Genomic DNA, 21,592 nt, shown 5'->3' with positions numbered 1-21,592 from the left:
AACTGTGATTCTAAAAAAGAGCTTACTTTCATCTCCCCCTAAAATACTATGTGAAGTCAGACTTGACAAGCTTCACAGACGTACTGTAACTGTTTCAAGGACAGCCATCAAGTTAGAAATACAATGAGGGTAGAAAACTGCCCTTCAATGCGTCAATAGTATCCCTATTGAAAACACTGCAACGTCCTGAGAAAACTAAAACCTACACAAAACCTACAGCTACTGTATTTGTGCCAAACAACACACAATTCTCCCAGAGCTCATCTTTCACAGTTTATCCAAGCTAACTAACAACAATCCCCACCAAACTTCCAAATGGCCAAATACCTTTCCTCCTCTGCACCAAATGCACAGCCAAAACATCTCTGCAATAGGAGTGAACTGTGTGCTGCTGCTGATATGCTGGTGTGATATCAGAGCTGGAGAGCGGAGCAGCACAAAGCCCTTCATCTGAGCAGATGACAGACAGCAGGTCCCTGGTGTCCCAGGGCAGCGCCATGGGCCCTTACCGCTTTGCCCTTTCGTCCCCCCCCTCTCCTTTGCCCTCCCATCACTGTCTCTCTTACTCTCTCACTGCGCTCTATTCCCATCAAATTCAAGCAAAGACATGCAGGGCTATTTATAGCAGAGTGGTGCTTTTTTATCAGCCTGTGTCTATTTGTGGCACACAGAAGTACAGAGGGCTTCCTGGCTGCTGACGTCAGCAGTGCAGCGCTGCAGAGAGATGGGTGGAATGAAAGAGGGGTGGAATGAAAGACGGAAAGAATGAGACCAAATGACAAATGGAGAGACAAAATAAGCATAGGACAGAGATGGAGGATGTGTGACATTTGGTTGTTTTTGGTAGAGCATTTGCATGAAGCCTCTCAGGTTAAGTGAGAAGGTTCATTTCAGTTGGTGAGATGCAAGTGCAAAATGAGTGCGCACAGAGTTTGTACCTGTTTCTCTCTCATCCTCTCTCTCTGATATAATAGCAGGCTGCATGGGAAAAACTGAGTGGTTGGGATAAGGAGCCCCTCAAGAGAGGCTGGATTAGTGTAGATACGCCAACCACGCAGCAGCTTGGGTAAACACCGTCAGCAAACCCAGGACACCCACTGAGTCATACATCAACAAGCGCGAGCACAAGCACATACACATACACATCCATACAATGTATTCACACACACAAACAAACACTGCACTGCACAAATCACACACTGATAATCATAATGTGTTTGTGGGAGTGATGCAAACATGCTTGGTTGTTTAATCCCATATAAGTGTACTGCATTAGCTCATGATCACTTCACACATTAGCTCACATCTGTCCAAAATCCAGGACCTTTATCCATTAGCTGATGATCATATGGACTTAAACCAGACGAACTGGGAAATAAAGGCTGTCAACCGTAAATACAAGTGGAAACAAGAGTCGGAGGAAATACAAACACTGCAATTGATCTGCTGTTGACTTCATAAAGAAGGAATTACTTTGCGACAGAAGATATTTCTCAGGTTAGTACAGTACTGGGCTCCAGGGAGCAGTCACTCTGTGAGCTCATTCAGTCAGTATGTGACTTGATAGAACACATCGCAGACGCAACAGCAGCACCTGTTTACACTAGAGTGCAGTATGTCGCCATAGTTTGGGTTACTGCTAAAAGCAGAGAGGTTAGTTTACATCTCCATGGATCCGAGTAAGGGACAGAGAAAGAAAGAGATGACAGAAGAGAAAGTGCAGATGCAAGCAACCAATCTTTTCTTTTTTGTTCTCTACACCAATCAACAACTGCCACATCCAAAAGAGGAGGGGTCGCTTAAGAGCTCAGAGAAGGGGAATACAGATGCCCGTCAAGGCATTTTAGTCAGCGCTTTTGGCCAGCTCACAGTTTCCACTTATGAGGAAAGGGAAACAGACACAACACAATGACAGACATGCAAACAGAATTTTGAGATCACCATATAAGACCAACAGAAATCTGTCACAGAATAAATAAAAACGGTATGCAAATCAGAGCATACTTCTATTTTTGGGATGCCCAAAACTAGAGAGAATGAACATTAAAATAAAAATAAAATATGGATATATCCATATATAACTGTAACCCGATTCTAGGAATACTGACATGTTAGATAAAAATAACACTGACATGCTGCTGAGTCCTGGTACTGACAGCACATTCAAATCCATTAATTGGTTTACACATGATCTAACAAATCTGGAACAATGGAGGTAAACGTTGGATCAGGTGAGTTGCTTAGAGCTATCTTGGAACGTAAAACTGATGCTTCTTTAAAATCATAGACCTTTGTAATGATGTACTTAAATCAAAATGTACAAGTCTGGACACACACTATACAGGATTAATGTATCTTTATGCCTTTGCATGTGTGTGTGTGTTAGTGTACATAAATACCTTATTATAAATGTTCTCCCTTGCTTCCCTTTAACCAATATTTTTCTTAAAAGATCAAGTTAGACAGCAGAAGTGTAGGATGTTAAATGATCTGTGGGACGTGTGTCAAGGACTATATGTTCTCTCAAGAAACATTTCTAAAAAACCTGAACAAATGCACACTGTTCAAGCCTTAAAGGAAGCTATTGCAAATTTGACACCTGCTATGACTGCAAACACATTTCAAACAAGCTGTAAAGTTCACACGTTCAGTATCTGTTTCAAACCTGCCATGACTACATGCAAATGGCCACTTCCTCACACTCCTTTTTGACATACATGTTGTGTAGATCTACAGAACATAAGTTGTGACGCCAAGCTGGATGAGACACATTCACTCCATTAGATTGATCAACAACAGCTTAAACCAGCTTTGTAGTGTTGTCTGAAAAGGTATTAGATGTGCTCACACAGGCCCTCAGCACACATTAACTTTTTACACTATACTACAGTCACACCAGACACCCAAAAAAGTAATTATTTAACAATGATAAACAAACTTATCTTTGTTTGGGTTGACACACTGAGACAAAGCTTGCCCTTACCTGCACCAGGAAGATGATAAGGAAGTAGAAATTGGCAATTCTTCTAAACTGTTCAAAGAGGTTCTTTGGTAGAAAGTTCCAAACTGTATACTGTGGGAGGAAAGGGAAAAACATATGGAAGTAAGTCGCAGAGAAATAAAATAGGTATTAGAGTCTGTGGACTGCTTTTCATTTTCCTATTTAGGCATGACGTTTTTCAACAGAACTTAGAGAGGTTAAAGAAAGGCCCGGCAAGGGGAAAGAGATTAGAGGCATTCAATATTAACAGAATCTTGCATATGTTCATTCCGTCTGAGCTAGGGAAGGGGAAAGGTAACTTCAATAGCTTGGAGTCTCTATTCATTGTACTGCCTAGGGAAAGGCCCTTGGGGGACCACAGGTACTCCATTGATTCAGATAAGCGATTTATCTCCTTAATTTGGCTACCCTAGAATGCAGAGCCAATGAACTTATCAGGTTGGTGACTGTTTCTGTGTGTTTTGTGCTTTTTTTAAGTGGCCATGACTGCTGATACCATCGAGGCTGAAGTGACACTTTTATCTGCTTAAATCCCTGAGAGGCTGCTCTGACAATACTCTGCTGGTAACTTGTGCAATGAAAACAAAGCACCAGGGTGAAAAACACAAATATATGCAGGTGCATGCAAGCACACTTACGCACACACTCCCAGGGAAACAGCATTATTAAGGCACTGTTTATAAAGGGGAATGTCTGCATGAGGATAGTGTTGAAATGCAGCGGCAGCAGAATGGCCCATCTCATTTTGCTACGGAGAAAAGAGAGTGAAAGTAATGAGAAAAGGGGGTGGCAGCGTCGAGGGTGGTGGTGGTGGTGGTGCTGCTGCTGTAGCAACAGAGTAAGAGAGGAGAGGCGGAGATTGGTCATTGCGGAGTGCAAAAGCAACAGGATGATGGAGAGCAGAGGCATGGAGGAGCATAAACACTACAGTCGGGGTAATTAAAGGCTGTTTACCCTGACATACTGGCAGGAGCTAATCGATTGGCTCATCCTCACTGGGACCCTCTGCACCACTATAAATCCCACTGCCATCTTACTCTCACACTGCTTCCTTCTCCGCATCACTTTCACCTTTCATATCCATAGCCAGCCAGCATCCTGCCTGAGCATGTCGCTGACAAAGGACTGAGGGGTGAGATTTAGGGGAGGGGGAAGGGGAGTGTGGTCTATCAGAGCCCAGGGGGAAATGACCGAATTGCCCACCCTGCAAGTACATTAATAGCAGCCATGTATTTCACTGCCACAGCCAGTGCTCCCCTGACAGATAAATAATCACCTTCCGTTGGGAGAGAAGACGAGCATGTGGAGAGGCAGTGGGAGGAAAAATAAAGAAAGGAAGACACAGGAATGCTCAGGACTGTTCAGGAGTTCAGTCCAAGTGTTAGATAAGAGGAGAAAATGCCAGAAGGCAGGTGAAACATAACACACAGAGGAGCTGGGAAACAAACAGAGGTATATGAATTTCATATACCTCTGTTTGTTTCCCAGCTCCTCTGTGTGTTAAACTAGCACAGTGGAATGATGTGCATGTAAGTGCATTCCTTACCTTGGAGGACACAATCCTGTTATCACAGAACTTAGGTGGGATGAAAGCCTCATTGGTGGAAGATGACCGATGACCAACATAAATAGTTCTACTGTCTACTCTTCTTTCATCACGGCCAAGCTAGAGGATGACGCAGTGGAAGGGGGTGGAGAAGTGTAGGGTAAAGATAAAAAAGAGAAAGTAAAGAGAAGACAAATTAGTGATTCTGGGTACAAAAATCACCCAGCTCAGTTCAATCCAACAACATATAAAATGCTTTTCATACAAGAAACAAGAGTTACATGAAGGCAAGCCAACATTTGACGCACTTGCAGCATGGGGGATACAGAACAAATCAATAAAAAAAAAAAGACTTGTTTAATGGTGCATTGTTATTTCAAGTGCAGCAAATCAACAGTGATCACAAAAGACTTGTTGTGGCCAGAAAATGTCTAAGTCTCTTGAGGCCTGAATTCCAGGTCAAGAATTAAAAGATTACAACAGATATAACACACAGAAAAGCATGACAAGGGTCAACAGGCCAACATGGTGATTGTGCGAGGACTATATCTTGATTTCTTCTCTCCCCATAAATGCAGGCAGCTATGAGAAAAAATACTGTGCTCAGATTTATGGGTTTGAGTTGCCTTGCCATAATGCAGATGGCCGGGTGACAAACTGACGCACACGCACGACAGAGGAAAGACTTCAGGAACCCGGTCAAGAGCCAGAGACATGCTCCTCAACATGAGGTGGCCCGGGCATTCCTCTTCCATAAAAGGATGGTAGGGTGAATCACAGCGCAAGGAAGAGAAGCCAGGTCTTGTCTAACATTACTTTACAGGAGCTCTCCTTACATAAATGTTACAAGCAACAGTATAAAGGATGACCCAAAAAGGAGCTAAGGAAATTGTCAGGTAGGACTTTTTCCTTTTTGAATTTAAAATCAGTTTGCCGCACTGCATGGAGGTGATTGGGTTTATTCTTCTCTTAGTGAAGTAACCTGAGGCTGTAACTACATGTCGCTTCTTCACTATAAGTGGAAACATTAATACATTAACATTCTCATGAAATCTTTAAACACATTATTCTGCAAGAGGCAGTTACAATTTTATAATAACAGTGGCTACATGGAGTGTCTTGGTAGCTGAGCAATTACAGCAAATGTCACATATCTGCAACTTCCCAGGTCCCTTGTAGAGATGAAACTGTATTAAAATATCATGATTAAAGTGACCAAAATGATCAGTTATCAGTATTATCATGGTGTGGTGTCTGTAACCCCAAACTTAAAGTACATTTAACCCTGTATTGTCCTCAGCTGAAGTATGCTCTTTCTCTGAATAGAAACTTTCATGCTGGAGATCCGAACACATCCGAAGATGTGTCCGAAAACATCCGAAGATGTGTCCGAACCAAGGATGGGGTGGTTTGCGCTGGCAGGCAGTTGGTGTATGGTTTTGCCTCAACTGTTTTCAACATGGTAGCCAGGTAAAAAAAAATCTCATTTTACAGGTAAACAGTACACTAACATAACTCTTAATTCTTTATCCTAATTTGCATCATGTTGAGGTTGAGCTGTGTTTATTTATATGGCGAATGGTCAGTCAACTATATATATCATTCAGTGTCAGCCGGATTTCCTGGTCTCCATAGAAAATTAATTGGATCTGTCATCCTCATATATACTGCGTCCAGTGAAAAGGCTGAAAAATATCTCCCTCTCTCTCTGACTGTTGCTAACTTTGGTTGATGCCGGACAGTGTTTACTGTGAGTTTTCCAAAGTGCGGTAATGAAACATGTTTTTAATGGTAATCAAAATCCAAATTGTAACATTAACCATATTTTTAGCGCAGTTTACCATTAACCGGTAACCGTTTCATCCCTTGTCCCTTGGGACCTTTATACCACTCTCTCTTTCTCCAATCTCTAGTCTGCCCTGACGAAGTCATCTGTCAAATAAAGGAGAAAACGCCAATAAAATAAGGGCAGTAGTAGGCAAAATATATTATAGATCCACTATATCATATAGTGCATCACTGCCATTAAGATTCACCCTCATTACATCTTGAATTAAACTGCGCACAAGCACAAAAAAAATGATGTCCTGGAGTGTAACCCAGAAAACTTGGCCTACACCGTTCTCTCAATGGCCTCAATTTCTATTTCTGACATCCCACACACAAGGAATCCTTAGGGTTTTGGGTGGACAACCACGAGGGCTGGAGGATCACGATAGCAACAAGACCAGTAGACTGGATAACTCAGAGCAACTGCACCCATGTTTTCCTTTCACTTTCTCTTCTTTCTTATTTGTTAGATGGTAAACTTATCTTTATCTCACCATGCATGAAGGCTATTACCACATTCTTTCGAGAGCATCAGTCAAACATTCGTAGCATATATGTCTGTTGTTCATTGTTGCTCTCATCAATGAAGCAAAGAAGTAGGGTCATACAGGTATTGAAAAATGTCCCTTTTTGAGGAATCTTGAGGTCATATTAGAAAATCTGAGGTACTTCTGGGAAATTGTATTGAATAGATGTCTACTGTTTGTGCATCATACGGATATTGATAGTTTATCAGCCTCTGTCTGGTCTTCCAAACATGAGCTTGTGCCCTCTATACCCAACATGATTGGTATTGATGAAAACCTTATAGATTGTATGACCGTGGTCCATGAAATGTTGACAATGTACATCCTCAGCTCTACCAGTGCTGATGAGAGTTCGGTTGTTACTAATTTAAAATCGTTTTTGTTTTTGTCTAGGTTTTAAATTTACCCACTCTCTCTTTTTGTCTCACTTACACTCTTCTCTACTTTCAACCAGAGAGAAAATGGGCAAATACTTTACTTGTACGTGAATGATGGAGAGAGAGCACACCTGAGCTAATTAACAAGCTTCCCAGTTACATCTTGTAATGTGCAATCCTGTGATGTTTCAGGTTTTTCCCTTCCAGCACCAAATGGGACCTGTCTTCTACTGAAGCGTTAGAAACAGTGTCTGCACTTCTGCAGTTCCTGTGCATGTTCCCAACTATCCATGTTTTTCCTCCGACGGACCGAAACATTATCCAAATGAGGACCCTACCCACCAGTTCTTAAATGTAGCAGTGCTCTCAGCTCAAGTACAAGTTGTGCAGCTATTAAAACTGAGCCTGTAAATTATTAAGGTTATGCAGGCAGGAGATCTGCTTCACCTAATACAAAGGCCAGCAACATGTGGGTTGAGGGGACAGATTAGCATGAACATCTGATCCTGGACAAGCGCCAAGGAACATGTGAATTATGGCTACCTGGACAGCGAGCTCCCCAAAGTCTGTTGCTGACGAGAGGTTAGATCAAAGAAAGACTCAAACACTTGAAAGCCTAATGAATGCATGTGGGGACAAAAACACCAGTTTATGCAATAATGTCCTTTTATTTACAGTCAAAAAAGGCCGAAATCCGAAATATTTCTCAAATCCTATTTCTTACATAATACTCCCTAACGCATGAGCAGCCGTGTTCACACCTCAGTATGACTGTCAAATCTACCATCCCCTAGTCGCTCGGCACATACTGACACTCCTTCAGCACGAGCGGACGGAACTGGCTGCCAGAGGATAAAGGGAGAGAGTGGGAGGAAGAAACAGTGTGAGAGATAGGAAGTACAACAACATCCAAGGACACAGGCACATCCAGGTTTTCATTATCAAACAACAACCAGCCCCCAGGTGGAGCAGTAAGCCAACAACACCCCCATGGACTGCTTTGTTAATTTTGAATCAGATGCAGCGTTCCTGGCAGTTCTCCTTCCTCTGTGTACTTTGAATCTACAAATGTGCTCACAACATTACAGATATGAAATTCAGCTAATATAACATTCGGGGACAATCATGTAAAAAGGGCTGCATAGGCAAAATATAAAAAAAGCAAGTAAGGAACAATTTACAAAACAAATTAGCATTGAGTCAAAGGACCTGCAAAAGGGCTCCGGCTTGTACGTTCAGGGCAGGTCAGACAGTCAACAGTGATAGTTGGCTGGCTTCCTCTTGTGCCAATCTTTCACCTATGCACATCTCTTTAGGATTGATTATGCACAAGAACCATACTAATGCAGTTTCAAGGTCGCAGGCCTTTCAGATAAATACACACTACTGCAATATTGTTGCAACAACCTACAAAAGAGGGCACTGTGCCTCTCAGATGATTCTCAAAAAAAAGAACACACACACACACGCACACACACACACACGCACGCACGCACGCACGCACGCACGCACGCACGCACGCACTCACGCACTCACGCACGCACACACACACACACACACGAAAATTTGATTCTATATGAATGAGGAAGTAGTCAATGCCCTGGGGTCCTAAAGATAAGAAAGGAACTATTGAATGGCCATTGATTTAATGGTGAATTCACTGTAAGACATAATGAGGGTCAGACCATCGGTCCTACTTCATTTTTGAGCAGTTACGTGATTTGCACTGCTCATCTGAAACATAGTGAGCTAAAAGGCCAAACAAGAAATGCTAATGTAGGGAAAAATGGAACTGATTGCATTATCTATACCTCATTCTCAGAGGTCAAACAAAGCCACTCAATGCCAATGATGTTAGCAAGGAATGCAAAACTGGACATGAGTCAAGTGCCAGTATGTCAATAGCAAGCAGCAGATTCATCCTTCATTAGAAAGCACCTGCTACAAAACATGGATGGAGATCAATAAAGAAAATATCTAATGCTCAATTGAGCTGAGATGTAATTACTCAGACAAAGGTAAATGGTGCATTAGAAAATTGAGTGAATCTAAAACTTTACATTGAATTACAAACTAAATTTAATTATACACAAATTGACAAAAGGAGCACAAGATGGGACGGAGGGATATAAGACTGCATTCAGCTACTGCCAAACTCCCAATGATGACTTGGGTCTGATGACACTGCGTCCTGTCACACCATCTCACTATTCAGTGACTGCCCCGCTTTGTCACAATCTGCATGCTATTAGCTGAACAGACACACTGGGTAACGGGAGAAGTAAAAGGACACTGTACACTGTAATAAAATCCATCACAACAGTAACAGTACAACCTCTGTCAAAGTTTTTTTAATCGTGCTTTGTGCGGTAGCCTGTTGGGTTGTATATGATTGCACTATAATTCCTGTATGTAAACAAGGTGGACAAACAACAAGTACAACTCTAAAAATGTCAAGTCCAATGCATTCAGTTGAATTACATTGTACATGTGTTTGTTGTTTTCTAGTGACTTGGTGAAAACCGCCTGAAAGATGCATCATCTTAAATTTGAAGACCTGCCAGCACCTCTAATGTAAGAAGGCTATGTAATGTCTAATTTAAGGAACCACAGTGCAATCCACCCTGTCAAATATAATCTCAGCTAACTCGACTGTGAGCAACAAAGGCAGTGTGGCAATTAATTCAACTCACAAATATTTTCACAACCAATGGACCTGCAGTAAAGGCTGGGCGATATGTCCCAGATCTTCTATCCTGATAGGTCATTTCATATCTCGATAAGAATATATATCACGATATAGCATGATTTTTGTTTATTCAATAAATAAATAGTCTATATGAATAAAACACATGGTAAAACCTATTTTTGCATACTCCTGTGTGAATTAAATACTTGACAAATGAAAAGCACACATCATTTTCTAATTTTATTAAGAGCTTTGGTGCATCAGTTTCCATTGAAATCTTAGGGAGAGAAAAAAAATATATATGTATATATTCACAGCTATACACTTACTGTTTACATGCAACCAAATAGTGTGATGTAAAAACAAAACCACAATCTTCAATACCTTAAAATATTTCACATTCTGAGAAATTTAATTAAGTATGTTCTTGTTATCAGTTTACGTCGCGTGATTGTGGATCACAAAATCTTGATATATTACTTCATCACATTACCATTCCTTTGAAAGGCTAATTATCATATTAAATCATCGCCCAGCCATAACATGCATCTTTCTTTCTTGATTAATCCGTCAATCGTTTAGTCTAAGAAATGACAAAATTCAGAAAAGTGAAAAAAGCAGCGATTCCATATGATTTGAGCAAATCTAAAAATGACTCCAACAATTTATCATTATCAAAATAGTTGGCATTTAATTGCTGTTGTTCATTGACTCGATTAATCTAATCGTTGTTTTCGCTCTAAAAATAACAAATACATCTAAAGTAAGTCAGATGTGGCCGTTTAAGGGACAACCTGTTACATAATGTCACATAATCCATGCCATAAGACATCCATACAACTACTGTTCTCTAAAAGCACTACATCAAAAAGCAACTGGATGTGCTGTTTTTAGTCAGTAAGATCACCATTCAACCAAGAAGCATCTTTCAGTTCTCCAGATTAACCGTTAGCCCTGTGAATGACCCTCAGGTGACACAAACATGTGAGCCACACAACAATAAAACATCACATCCAGTTTCTTTTGACATGGCCCTTCTTCATTGACATAAAAATGTTCCCATTTAAGGCCTGCAAGTCTGTCAGAGAGCAAACGTAAAGTGTGTGTTCTAAAGCTTGTATCTCTAGTTAGTTGTTAATCTTGGTGTCAAAGTTTTAACTGATGCGTGGCTCCAGCAGTTTACACGTGTGTCTCCAGACAAGGAATGTTTGGTGTCAAGCAAGTTAAACTGACAAGCATCTCCAAGCAAAAAGGCAAATAAAGATGCCACCACGATGCCTAGAGGGAAAAAGGCTAAGGACAGCAGTTGTGACATCAGCAAAGTAAGTTTTAATTACACTGACACAAATAGATTTTGAGGTCAAACAGAATAGATTCTGTAACATATTCTTACAAAAGTAAATTGAAGGAAAAAAAAGTGAGCCCAAAAGATTACAGTAGTAGGTTGAAGCTTGTCTGTTCTTTTGGTTTTGTAACATTGGTACAGGAGAGAAAAACACACAGCTCATTCGGTATGGAATGCAGGAGCCTTGCTATTAAGCTTCAGAAAAATCCACTCAGAAAATCTACTTAAACACATTTAATGAGGTGTGAGGGAGCTGTGTGAAGAAGAGAGAGCACTGGGGACCTAAGCTTGTACTTCTTTATGCCCTGCACATGTATTAATAACACCCTGCACTACACTGAGAACGACAGATTCATTGTTAAGTCCATGTTCCTATTTGACCTCTGTGTCCTTTTCATGTAATTCCCTGTGCAAAAATGAACCTACGTACGGTCTAATGTCTCATTCAGTCATATCAGAACATGAGAAGAGAGGGCTGAAGAGTGTGGGTGGCTCAGACCTTTATCATATTCAACTACTTAACAGCATCTGCTTCAGCTGCATCTTATCTATCCTATCAGGTTTTATGGTGTTGTTCTCAGCTTAAGTGGATTCATCACAGGTCAACCGTATCTGGTTCTTAATGTGGTTCATATTAGCCGTTTTTTCCTCTCAACACATACAGGAGGGGAAAGCCCCAAGAGAAGATATATGTCATAAGATTAAGTCAAGGCCTAAACATCAAATGACATGCTGGGAGTAATATGAATGAATAACTGCCAGAGCAAATACCTAATTTCCACTAAACCATTGGAAGAAATTGTTGACAACTGTAAAAGCAGCCTAACTGCAACATAAAGTTGTTTTATGACAGGTTGAATACAGAGCTGAGTGATGAATGCTTGAATGCAAGCGGAGTGATGCACGCGTTGAGTCAATGCTGTTAGTCACTGCAGTACTCTATCTGGCACTCGCCCCTCTTTCATTCTCATTTTCTTGTCAGCCCACTTGCCTGTCTTCTTCCAGCATGCTCACTTTGTCTCACTAATTGTAACTCTCTCAGTTTTGATTACACATCCAACTGCTCATTGCCCAGACGGTGAGGACTTTACAGAGGCTACGTTACCTTTTGAAGAAGATTTAGACGCATTAATGTCAAAAACAAAGTTAATAGTTTGTCACTACAATGACTTTAAGAAGCACTCCTCTCTCCGTTGCATTTCCTGTGCAACAAACAAGTTCTTAATAAAGCTATTCCACACAGGCTAATTTGTCTCATTTCAGCACAAAGACCCTTTGTTTTATTTAAGTGTAATGAATATCTAATAAAACCTTAATCACAGAAAACCTTGTTTCACATAATTTAACCAGCTTATTCCATACAGTAGGAATATATTGTCTCACAGGAAAATAATGCTAAGCTTTTTGTGCCAGTAATTATTCCACTTCTTTCAGTTAGAATGAGATTTTTCATACTTTCATTTCCATCTTTAGTCTTCCCTCTAATAGATGTCATTAACAGGTGGATTACATCATCATTAGTCCATCTTAAAATTTGCTTTTATGTTGGGTGGCGACAGAGCTTGTCCATACTTTGAGGCTACCAAGTCAACGAGATGTAGAGCCATTACCCCATAGTGAATCTAGAAAAGGTGTTACCTCCATCATGAATCCACCAACACTTGGACTACGGCATATTCTGCAGAGCCCATATCAGAGGTTACTCTCTCTCCCCTCTGTCCGCTGTTTGATCACAGTGATGAATAGCCCCACAGAGTAATAATAGTCCAACTTGAACAGAGAGCTGATCCTAAGGAGCTGTTGTGGGTAGGCAAAGGCTCATTGTTCTACTAGCATCCCTGCAGCTGTACAAGACACAGGGAGTACTGTACCATGGGTTGGTACTGGCCTACATTACACTGTGTCTCTCCTCCTCTCTAGACCTCGTACTGGGAGCTGCTTCCTCAATCATTTGGTCGCCTCAAAAAGCAACACACGGTTGTTGTGCCAACTCATTTTGCAATGCCTACGGTCTGCTGACAACTTTTGAAATGTCCAACATTCAAACACCCATTGACGTTTTGTGACTAGATAACAGGTGGCCATGCGCTGAAAGTCTGTGTACATGGTGAATATGAACTATGCAAATCACTGGTGTGAAACCTGTGAAAAATCCACCTCAGAAATAGTTTGGCACCAGAGAAGATGATAAAGAAATTACATTACAAAGGGATATATGTAAGCAAGTCACACAATGCTGACAGAGGTCTGTGGTCGCACACTGTTCCTCAAAATAGAACTGCACACAGACTAAATAGAAGATGAATGTAGCCTTAACTTCACAAAACAAAGCTTGGAACAAGTTTCAGTAGGCAAGTTATTTTTTAACTGGTTTATAGTCGTAAAGCATTAATTTACTGAGGCTTTGGTTTTGCTTTAGAGATTATACGTTACTCCAGCTTGAACTTTGTCCCCGTAGCTATCCATCCTTTAAAAAAGTTTGCTCAATAAGTCTTGGAGAGAATATCAATGGGAATAGGGCTCTGATGGAGAAAACCTTCACACTTTGTGCTTTAAGACTGAGAAAAGTGAGCGCATTTTGAACAGCAGCCTAGTCACACTTTAATCTATAATTAAAGAGAATTTACAGAAGTGTAGCCATAAATGGAGTAGAGTTTTTCCATGCCAGGCAAAGAGCAATGCAATACCAAGAAAAAAGCATTTACAGCACATCCTAATGCTGGCAAGCTTTAAAAAATCTCTATCTCAGCTGCAGCCCTACTGATGACATTATCTTTAAAAATGTACCAGGCTACACTGGCTGTAACTGCTATTCAATTAATTATCCTCACACACTGCATACAAGGGCACGGTTCTAATGATACAAATCAATGTGGCTCTTTCCTGCTTTTGCTCAGATGGCATGGTTGATTTGGGTTTTCTCACCAAGGATTTCCTCCCACTGAACTGTGTACACATTAAAAAACAAATGTATCTCCCTGTGACTGAGCTATGCTGCCTGCCTAGCTGGGAGATTGTGGTGTAGATAATTATTGTAGGCTGTTGTTGTTTAACCTAGGCGTTCATGCAAGTGTGTGTGGGAGGGGGTATGTTCGTATGTTTTCCGAGTGCTTGTTAAATCCTCACGTGCAGTTTGCTGTTCCTCTTCTCTGTGTCAGCGAGTACCCTCATTTCAGGTGACAATAAAAAAAAAGAACTGGGATAACGATACATCACAGATGCTTGGCGTCTCACCTCCTCCCTCCGTGCTCAGACACAGAGAGTGAGACATAGACACAGATAGAAAAAAAAAAAAAACATCCCCCACACATCTCAGCATTCTCTTCACATCTCACTGCGAATGCTCTCTGGGTAATGCTAAAGCGGGAGCATGGCACAGAAAATCTCTGGGATGAGCCTTTATACATATATGGATGATGAGGATGCATTTTGAGTGCTGCTAGCCTGGCGAGGATGCGTGGGTCAGGAAAAGGAGAAGCGATGTGAGGAGAATTCAAAATAAATGAAGCAACCTGAATTATTTAGAGGTACAAACTGAGAATTCAACCTGGCTTTTAAAAAGAAGTGGAAAATTGCCACAAAAAGCCATCCATGGTCCCCTTGTATCCGACCTGACCCGCCCACGCTTAAGTGAACCACTACAGGAGCCTGAAAGAGTCTGTCCATTAGAAGGAGAAAGAGATGGGTGCAAAGAGGCTACAGGTCCACCCCCTGGTTTCCCTCCAGTTTCTCAAGTTTGAGTCACGCACGGCTTTGGAACTACCCCACTATATTTCATCAGCCCGCTATCCCCTTCATCAGCCATTTATTCCCTCACACTGCCTCCCTCCCCACTCTAAATATATTTATTATCCTGCTGTGTGTTGCAGATGAGCTCCTTTGGCTGGATTTCCATTACTGGGCAAAGAGCAAGAGACCAGCTGGAGAGTGGAAGTAAGAAAAAAGAAATCAGAGTAAGCAATTCTGTTTGCAAGGCAATCCACGGCGCTGAGCACAGCACTAATCAATATGCATCTCTCCTAATCAAACAGGCCTGATAAATCAAATGGTCCTACAAGTCTTGTATGGTCTATGGCCTTCAAATGACACTTGACTCTTTTCGAGTACTCTTATCTCATTTGTTGATAAAGGGCCCTAATATGTTTCCAATAGGTGGTACTAGCCTGACATGAGTATATAAAAAGGAAGACTGACCTGAATGCAATATAAGCGATAATTACTGCCCAGCGGTTGTGAGCCTCTGCCAAACAGTCAAATTGTAGTTTTCATCCAATTCTGTCCAGACTTACATCATTTATATATAGTGAAGGCTTTGAAGGAGTTTAATGGATTAAGTGTATTTTTGGTGCAGCATGGATATTTCACACACAGATCCATAAAAGATAAACAAAATGAGTGTCACCAATTCAGTATATGACCAAATGGCTCCCCTTCTGTTCCTGGGTTTTGCTGTTGAATAAACCCCAGAAAGGAGTGGTATGTACTAAGTCTAGGAATTCTTGAGTTATGGACTAAAATGCATTTTGTGAGGGCACAGTGACCTTGACCTCAGACCTCCAAAATGTAATCACTTCATCCTTGAGTCCAAGTGCACATTTGTGCCACATATGAAGACATTCCCTTCAGGGGTGCCCGAGGTATCACTTTCACACGAAAGGGACAGATGGACGGAGAGTCCAAAAACATCGTGCTTCCGGACACAGCTGTTGCTGGCACGGAGGCATAAATATACAATCTGGAACTCGGTAGGTAAAGCTATAAAACTAAAATACAGATATTTACAGTGTAAGCATCTGATACATTTGACATTACAAAGTGCTATATAGCTGGAAAGTCAGATGGATATGCTGTTTCATATGGCAGCAGGTACAAAAACATCCTCTCTTATACCTGAAGAAAAGTTTAGCTTCCCTTGGCAAAACTGAATACTGGATAAAATCTGAAGACAATATACTCAACCTTTTGTGTTTGCTTACGCACAAAATCACCTCAATGTGCAAGTGTATGTAGTCTGTGTGCATGCATGGACATTTTCTTAGCTGTGTTAGTGGGCGCATGCACGTTTGTGTATACAGGTTTGTGTGTACATCTCAGACCTGTGATTGCTCTTAGTTGACCTGAAAAACAGGTTTACAGAGCCCAGGGGCTTCCAAACCCATTTGACATGCATTCCTTCAAAACCCTCACACACATAACACAGCTCCCGCCAGGTAAGGGCCTGTTTGCAAGTGCTCTGGTCACACTCAAGTATAGACAGATCTGACACGGGCAGGCCTCAGTACATCAGCCTGCAGCATGATGGATATGCTGAAGAGAGCGACAGAGAAGAGAGCAGCAGGATGTGGGGGAAGCCCTACTGAGAGATGGGAGAACCTGAGATGTGCTGCTCCCTGAGCAGAGGCAGAAAATATTTGATACTTCACCACACATGCCATAAAACAAAACGGAATTAGCATTAGCTACACTTTAAAGCTTTCAGAAAACAAATAACACTCAGTGACTTTCAACACATCAGTGGAGTAAGCAACCACCACCAATACCATGCATTTAAAACAATACAGCCAACTACACTCAATTGGATTTTAATCAGTCAAACACATTATTACAAATGTGTTGGTATGTGTTTTTTTTCTGTACCAGCACTGTTTGCAGGTTACATTTTTACCCTATTTTGTGTGCTGATGACTTGTTTGTCTTTTTACTGTGGAATCAAAAGAAGTATCAAGAATAGTTTTTTAATACCTGTATTGTATCACAGTTTAATTCAGTTATTAAGGTATAAGTATTTTATCATAATTACTACATGTATTATTCTGTATATTCAGTATTCTGGTATCATGACAAGCTTGCACTGGAGTGCTTATGAATCAAAATCTAAACCATTCTCATATGTTTTTAGGGATGCACCAATCAAACGTTTTCAGTTCCAGTACCTGGGCTTCGGGTATCAGCCGATACCAAGTAGGAACCAATCAGATACCAGTGTCACTGTGTGGAAGTGACTTGTTTTATGTGACATCACCCTTGACTTAAACATTGTTTTGCTTACTTTGTAAAACAAGTTGTAACAAAAAAAAAGACATTGATATTAATGTATTGAATTGTTATTTATTTTCAAATAATAAATTATGCACCTGCACTGTTGTAAAAACATCTCCTAAATTAACAGGAATAACATGGTTAAACTGTTTTAATGCACCACAATTTGGTCAAAACTTAAACAAGAATTCAAATTCCAGTTTATAATGTATATAGTACACAAACATAGAATTTAATAGATTGTCCTTATAGTCACTAATACCCGATCCAGCTATTTGAGTCTGTATCGGCTACTGCTACTGATAAAAAAGACATCATAATATTAAAAAACGCTCTACAGTTCAGGCCTAAATAACCCAAAAAGGCTGTCGTAAAATGCAATCCTACTTCTTGGTGAAGGTGCTAAAATAAAAGCAACCTTGACGCCTTGAACTCCGCACAGTAAATGTGAATTACAACCATGAAACAATCCAGCTAACATTTTTATCAGTCATATTAAGGTTTCATTATTATTACTATTAAAAAAAAAAGCAGCAAATCCTCAAAATCAAGTCCTGGAACTGGAGAACGCATGGCATTTTTGCCTAAAACAGTCCGATTGTCAAAATACTTTGGTAATTAAGCGATTGAATAACAAATTGTTTCATCATTAAATACTATTACTGTATAATCCAAACTCTGTGATTTCAACTGAGCAAGAGAGTGGGAGGAGGCCTTCTGGTTACCATGGTGCAAAAAAAAAAAGATCCTGAGGTGCTGCCTGGGTGATAGTGTTTTCATGTGTCGGTGCTGTCTCCTTGCAGTCAAGGCAGGGGCTCCCACAATGAATACTATCACATTTCCACCAGGCTCCACCTCTCACAGATCATAGCGCTGCCTGCAAGGGCTTGAGCGAACATCAAAGGCAACTGTGTGATTTTGCATTCCTGTCAGAGCATTACAACCTCTGGACCTTCCCCCCGATGAAAAGCCCAGCCCCACTCGCTCCCACAGCCATCTTTAATAATTTTCCAAAGACACACTCAGGGTTTAGTGGCACAGTGCATCATACTGGGAGAGTCAAGTGAGACACATGAAGCCTCCTCGGTGCCTTTCGGTATGAGCAGCCACACTCTCCACCCTCTGTATCTGTTCTCCCTCTTCATGATGCACATGTACCCCCCGTGGGCAAGGGGAGGGTGGTGAGAATCAGGAGGCAGAGAGCCAGAGCCTCAGATAACGGCACTGTGTGCATCAATGACAGTGTGGCTGGCTGCCCCGTGCAAAATATTATTTACAGCTCACACTGGAGAGAAATTACAGCAGCAATCCTCTCCAGGAGAAAAATCAGCTGACCTGGCAACACTTAGAGAGAGGCCAGAAGTAGGGTCAGGCACTATAATTATTATATTGCTTCCCTGTATTCACTGTTGCTATCTATACTGCTCACATAGCCAATAAGGGATCAAACCCACTGGTGACAACAGGTTACTGGTGCATGAGAGGATGATAAAGTGGCAGTAAAGGCAGTTTAGCATTTATAAACCTGGCCTTGCGGATAGTAACTCCAATTTCAACTAGCTCACTCATGGCTGATTAACGTATGAGGAGGGCAATGAAACCAATGGATGAATTTTAAAAGGGTAAGCATTAAATTGACCACTTGTGAAATATGATGTCAAAGCAGTCCACGCTGGCAAAATACCAACTTCTTCTACTGAACAAATCCAGTGGCTCGATGCAAAACATTAGAGCACAGAGGGACTGTAGCGCAATTAGAAACAACTACCATGCATCCCAAGGAGGGCTGCACACTGATTATTATCAGTATTGATTCATTTGTTGAGTTTCTTTCTTATTTTGTCCAAGCAAAATCCAAAGGTATTCTATTAAGGAGATATAAAAACACTGAAAAACAGCAAATCCTCAAATTTAAGAAGCTAGAACCAGTGATGGCATCTTGGCTGATACAAATGCACAGTATATAATAATCTGCCCATAAGGGTCTCTCAGTCAATGCAATAAAAAAAGACGGACTCTGGCGATGTCATTAAAGTAGCGTGGGATCATGGAAGGTGTTGTCTTCAACACCAGGATTATTATTTATTAAGCGCAGAGGTCTCACTCTCTCTCTCTTAAACAGACCCAGTGATTAAAAGCGTGAAAAACAGAATCAACCAGTTTTCGCGTTAAAATTCAGTTTCTCCAACACTGTTTATAGGACACTGGTTCAGGCTCAGCTTGTTTCTCAGATAACTTAAAACCCAAGCATCCAGTGACTTAAATACTTCATCTAATTAAAATATATAGTTAAAAATGACTAAGACCTAAAAGAAAAAAAAAGTGTATCATAAAGAGGTGGCTTAAAACTAGATAAACGTTAATTCATGACAACTTATGGAAGACAAGTACAACAGACACAGAGGATATGACACTATTAGCAGGCGACCAAATGTAACACTGATTTAAATGACTTTCTCTGGTTTGAATATTGTTGGAAACGCGGGATAATATAAGTACACAGCTCAACAAAAGTATATAACACAGATGTAGACGTTTTAATGCGGAAAAGTTACACGCTGAAACCATTACATTCTCAAACTGAGGTTCTGTTGATTCATTAATGGATTAATCAGCTAATTGTTTAACCGTCCATAAAGGCTACATACAGGGAAAGACATATCTTTTGATGCATGTCTGTGTGCCTTTAAATACAGAGCATATTTTTAGCATTTGAGACCCCAGTGTTAAGCAGTCCAGGTCTCTGGAGACAGGTACATGCTCTCTTAATAGAGCTTTAGTTTTACAGGGCTGTTTCTCACTCACACACACACACACACACACACACACACACACACACACACACACACACACACACACACACACACACACACACACACACACACACACACACACACACACACACACACACACACACACACACACACACACACACACACACACACACAGGAGAGGACTCACTGTACTTTTGAGGTTAAGAAAATGAGTTTACATGGCGGCATAGCAGGCAGCAATTCAATTCCTGAAAGCATTAAGTTTCATGCCATCAACTTAACATATGTCGTGACTTCCTGGCTGTGGAAGAGAACTTACCTAGCAGTTTAGCTAACTGACTTAACGGCTATGTCTTGTTGCCAGGCACCGGGAAGTAACAGTTTGTTGCAAGTTTCTCACGAATTTCCGTCTAAAATGGGGGAAATGAAATGACTGGGGAAAGCCAGCTCACTTACATTATTCCAGGGCAGAATGACTGCAGTTAAAACAGCTAGCAGCAGGATGTCATAAGCTAACAATGTGTGTGTGGTGTTGATGCCAGGCACACATACCAAACGGTTCAGTCTTCTCCGTAGCATCTTCCCCCCGTGTTTATCTTCCTTGATGTTTCGCGAAACTGACGAGAACTCTTCTGATTCAACAGACGCCTCCGGGCTCTGCTTTCAGCTTCTCCGGGGGAATAACTTCACATGTATGTTAGTTAACCTGCTGCTAGCTCCTTTAGCTATCTATCCTCTACTCTATCGTTAGTTCTAGCTATGTGAAATGCCGCAGCGACGCTACATTGTTTCCATTTTGTTTGATTTCGGTATCTTCCCACCATTCGCATTCTCTCCCCCGGAATATTTTTCCGCGTTGCGGTGTACGCTTCTAGTCGCGCTTCCCTCTGCTCGAGGCTGAGACAGTCCCTGACATTTCTCTCTGCGCCCTGTTGCTTACACTCGTGCAAATCATTTGTAGCTCTCGAGTGTGCCTCTCCGTTGACTCGCAAACTGCCCGAGACGCAGTAACAACTTCACTTCTCCTTTTCAGTCTTCCGTTACACAGGTCGCCTCACCTCCCTGTCAAACAATTTTCACTCCTCCAGCAGCAGCAGCAGCAAGCAAGCAACCCACAAACGTTCCCACGTTCACAAGCTCCACCCGGTGTAGGTGCGGCGACTTTCGCTCACAGGGCATTATGGGTAATGTGGTTTTTTAATATGAACTACAAGTGTTTCCTATTTTGGAAGAAGAAGAAGAATTCCTTTATTAGTCCCGCAACGGGGAAATTCGATGTTTCATTATTATTATTCATGTCACACACACACACACACACACACACACACACACACACACACACACAATGGAGAGATGTTAGACCGAGGGGGCTGACAGTGACCAGTACCCCGAGCAGTTGGGGGTTCGGTGCCTTGCTCAACAGCACCTCGGCAGTGCCCAGTAGATGAACTGGCACCTCACCAG

At 41.3% G+C, this 21,592-nt stretch overlaps 1 protein-coding gene across 12 annotated transcripts in view; it reads right to left on the bottom strand.

The window, feature by feature from the left end:
- The window catches only part of atp11c (ATPase phospholipid transporting 11C (ATP11C blood group)), a 43,693-nt gene extending 22,484 nt beyond the window's left edge, over window positions 1–21,209 (bottom strand). For all 12 annotated transcript variants that reach the window (XR_014593253.1, XR_014593254.1, XM_083915921.1 and 9 more), the window contains exons 1-3: window positions 20,681–21,209; window positions 4,548–4,667; window positions 2,984–3,073 (exon numbers count right to left, since the gene is read on the bottom strand). Coding sequence is in view for 10 of the 12 variants with exons in the window: in XM_083915921.1 (XP_083772047.1) it covers window positions 2,984–3,073; window positions 4,548–4,667; window positions 20,681–20,707 (237 nt within the window). In the remaining 2 variants the exon portion in view is untranslated. The remainder of the gene's footprint in view (window positions 1–2,983; window positions 3,074–4,547; window positions 4,668–20,680) is intronic.
- Window positions 21,210–21,592: the final 383 nt, after the last annotated feature.

Source organism: Echiichthys vipera, assembly GCF_963691815.1.
Source record: "Echiichthys vipera genome assembly, chromosome: 6".
Lineage (NCBI taxonomy): Eukaryota > Metazoa > Chordata > Actinopteri > Perciformes > Trachinidae > Echiichthys > Echiichthys vipera.
Note: the sequence above shows the minus strand (reverse complement) of the source record. Positions and strands in the feature narration are given on the sequence as shown.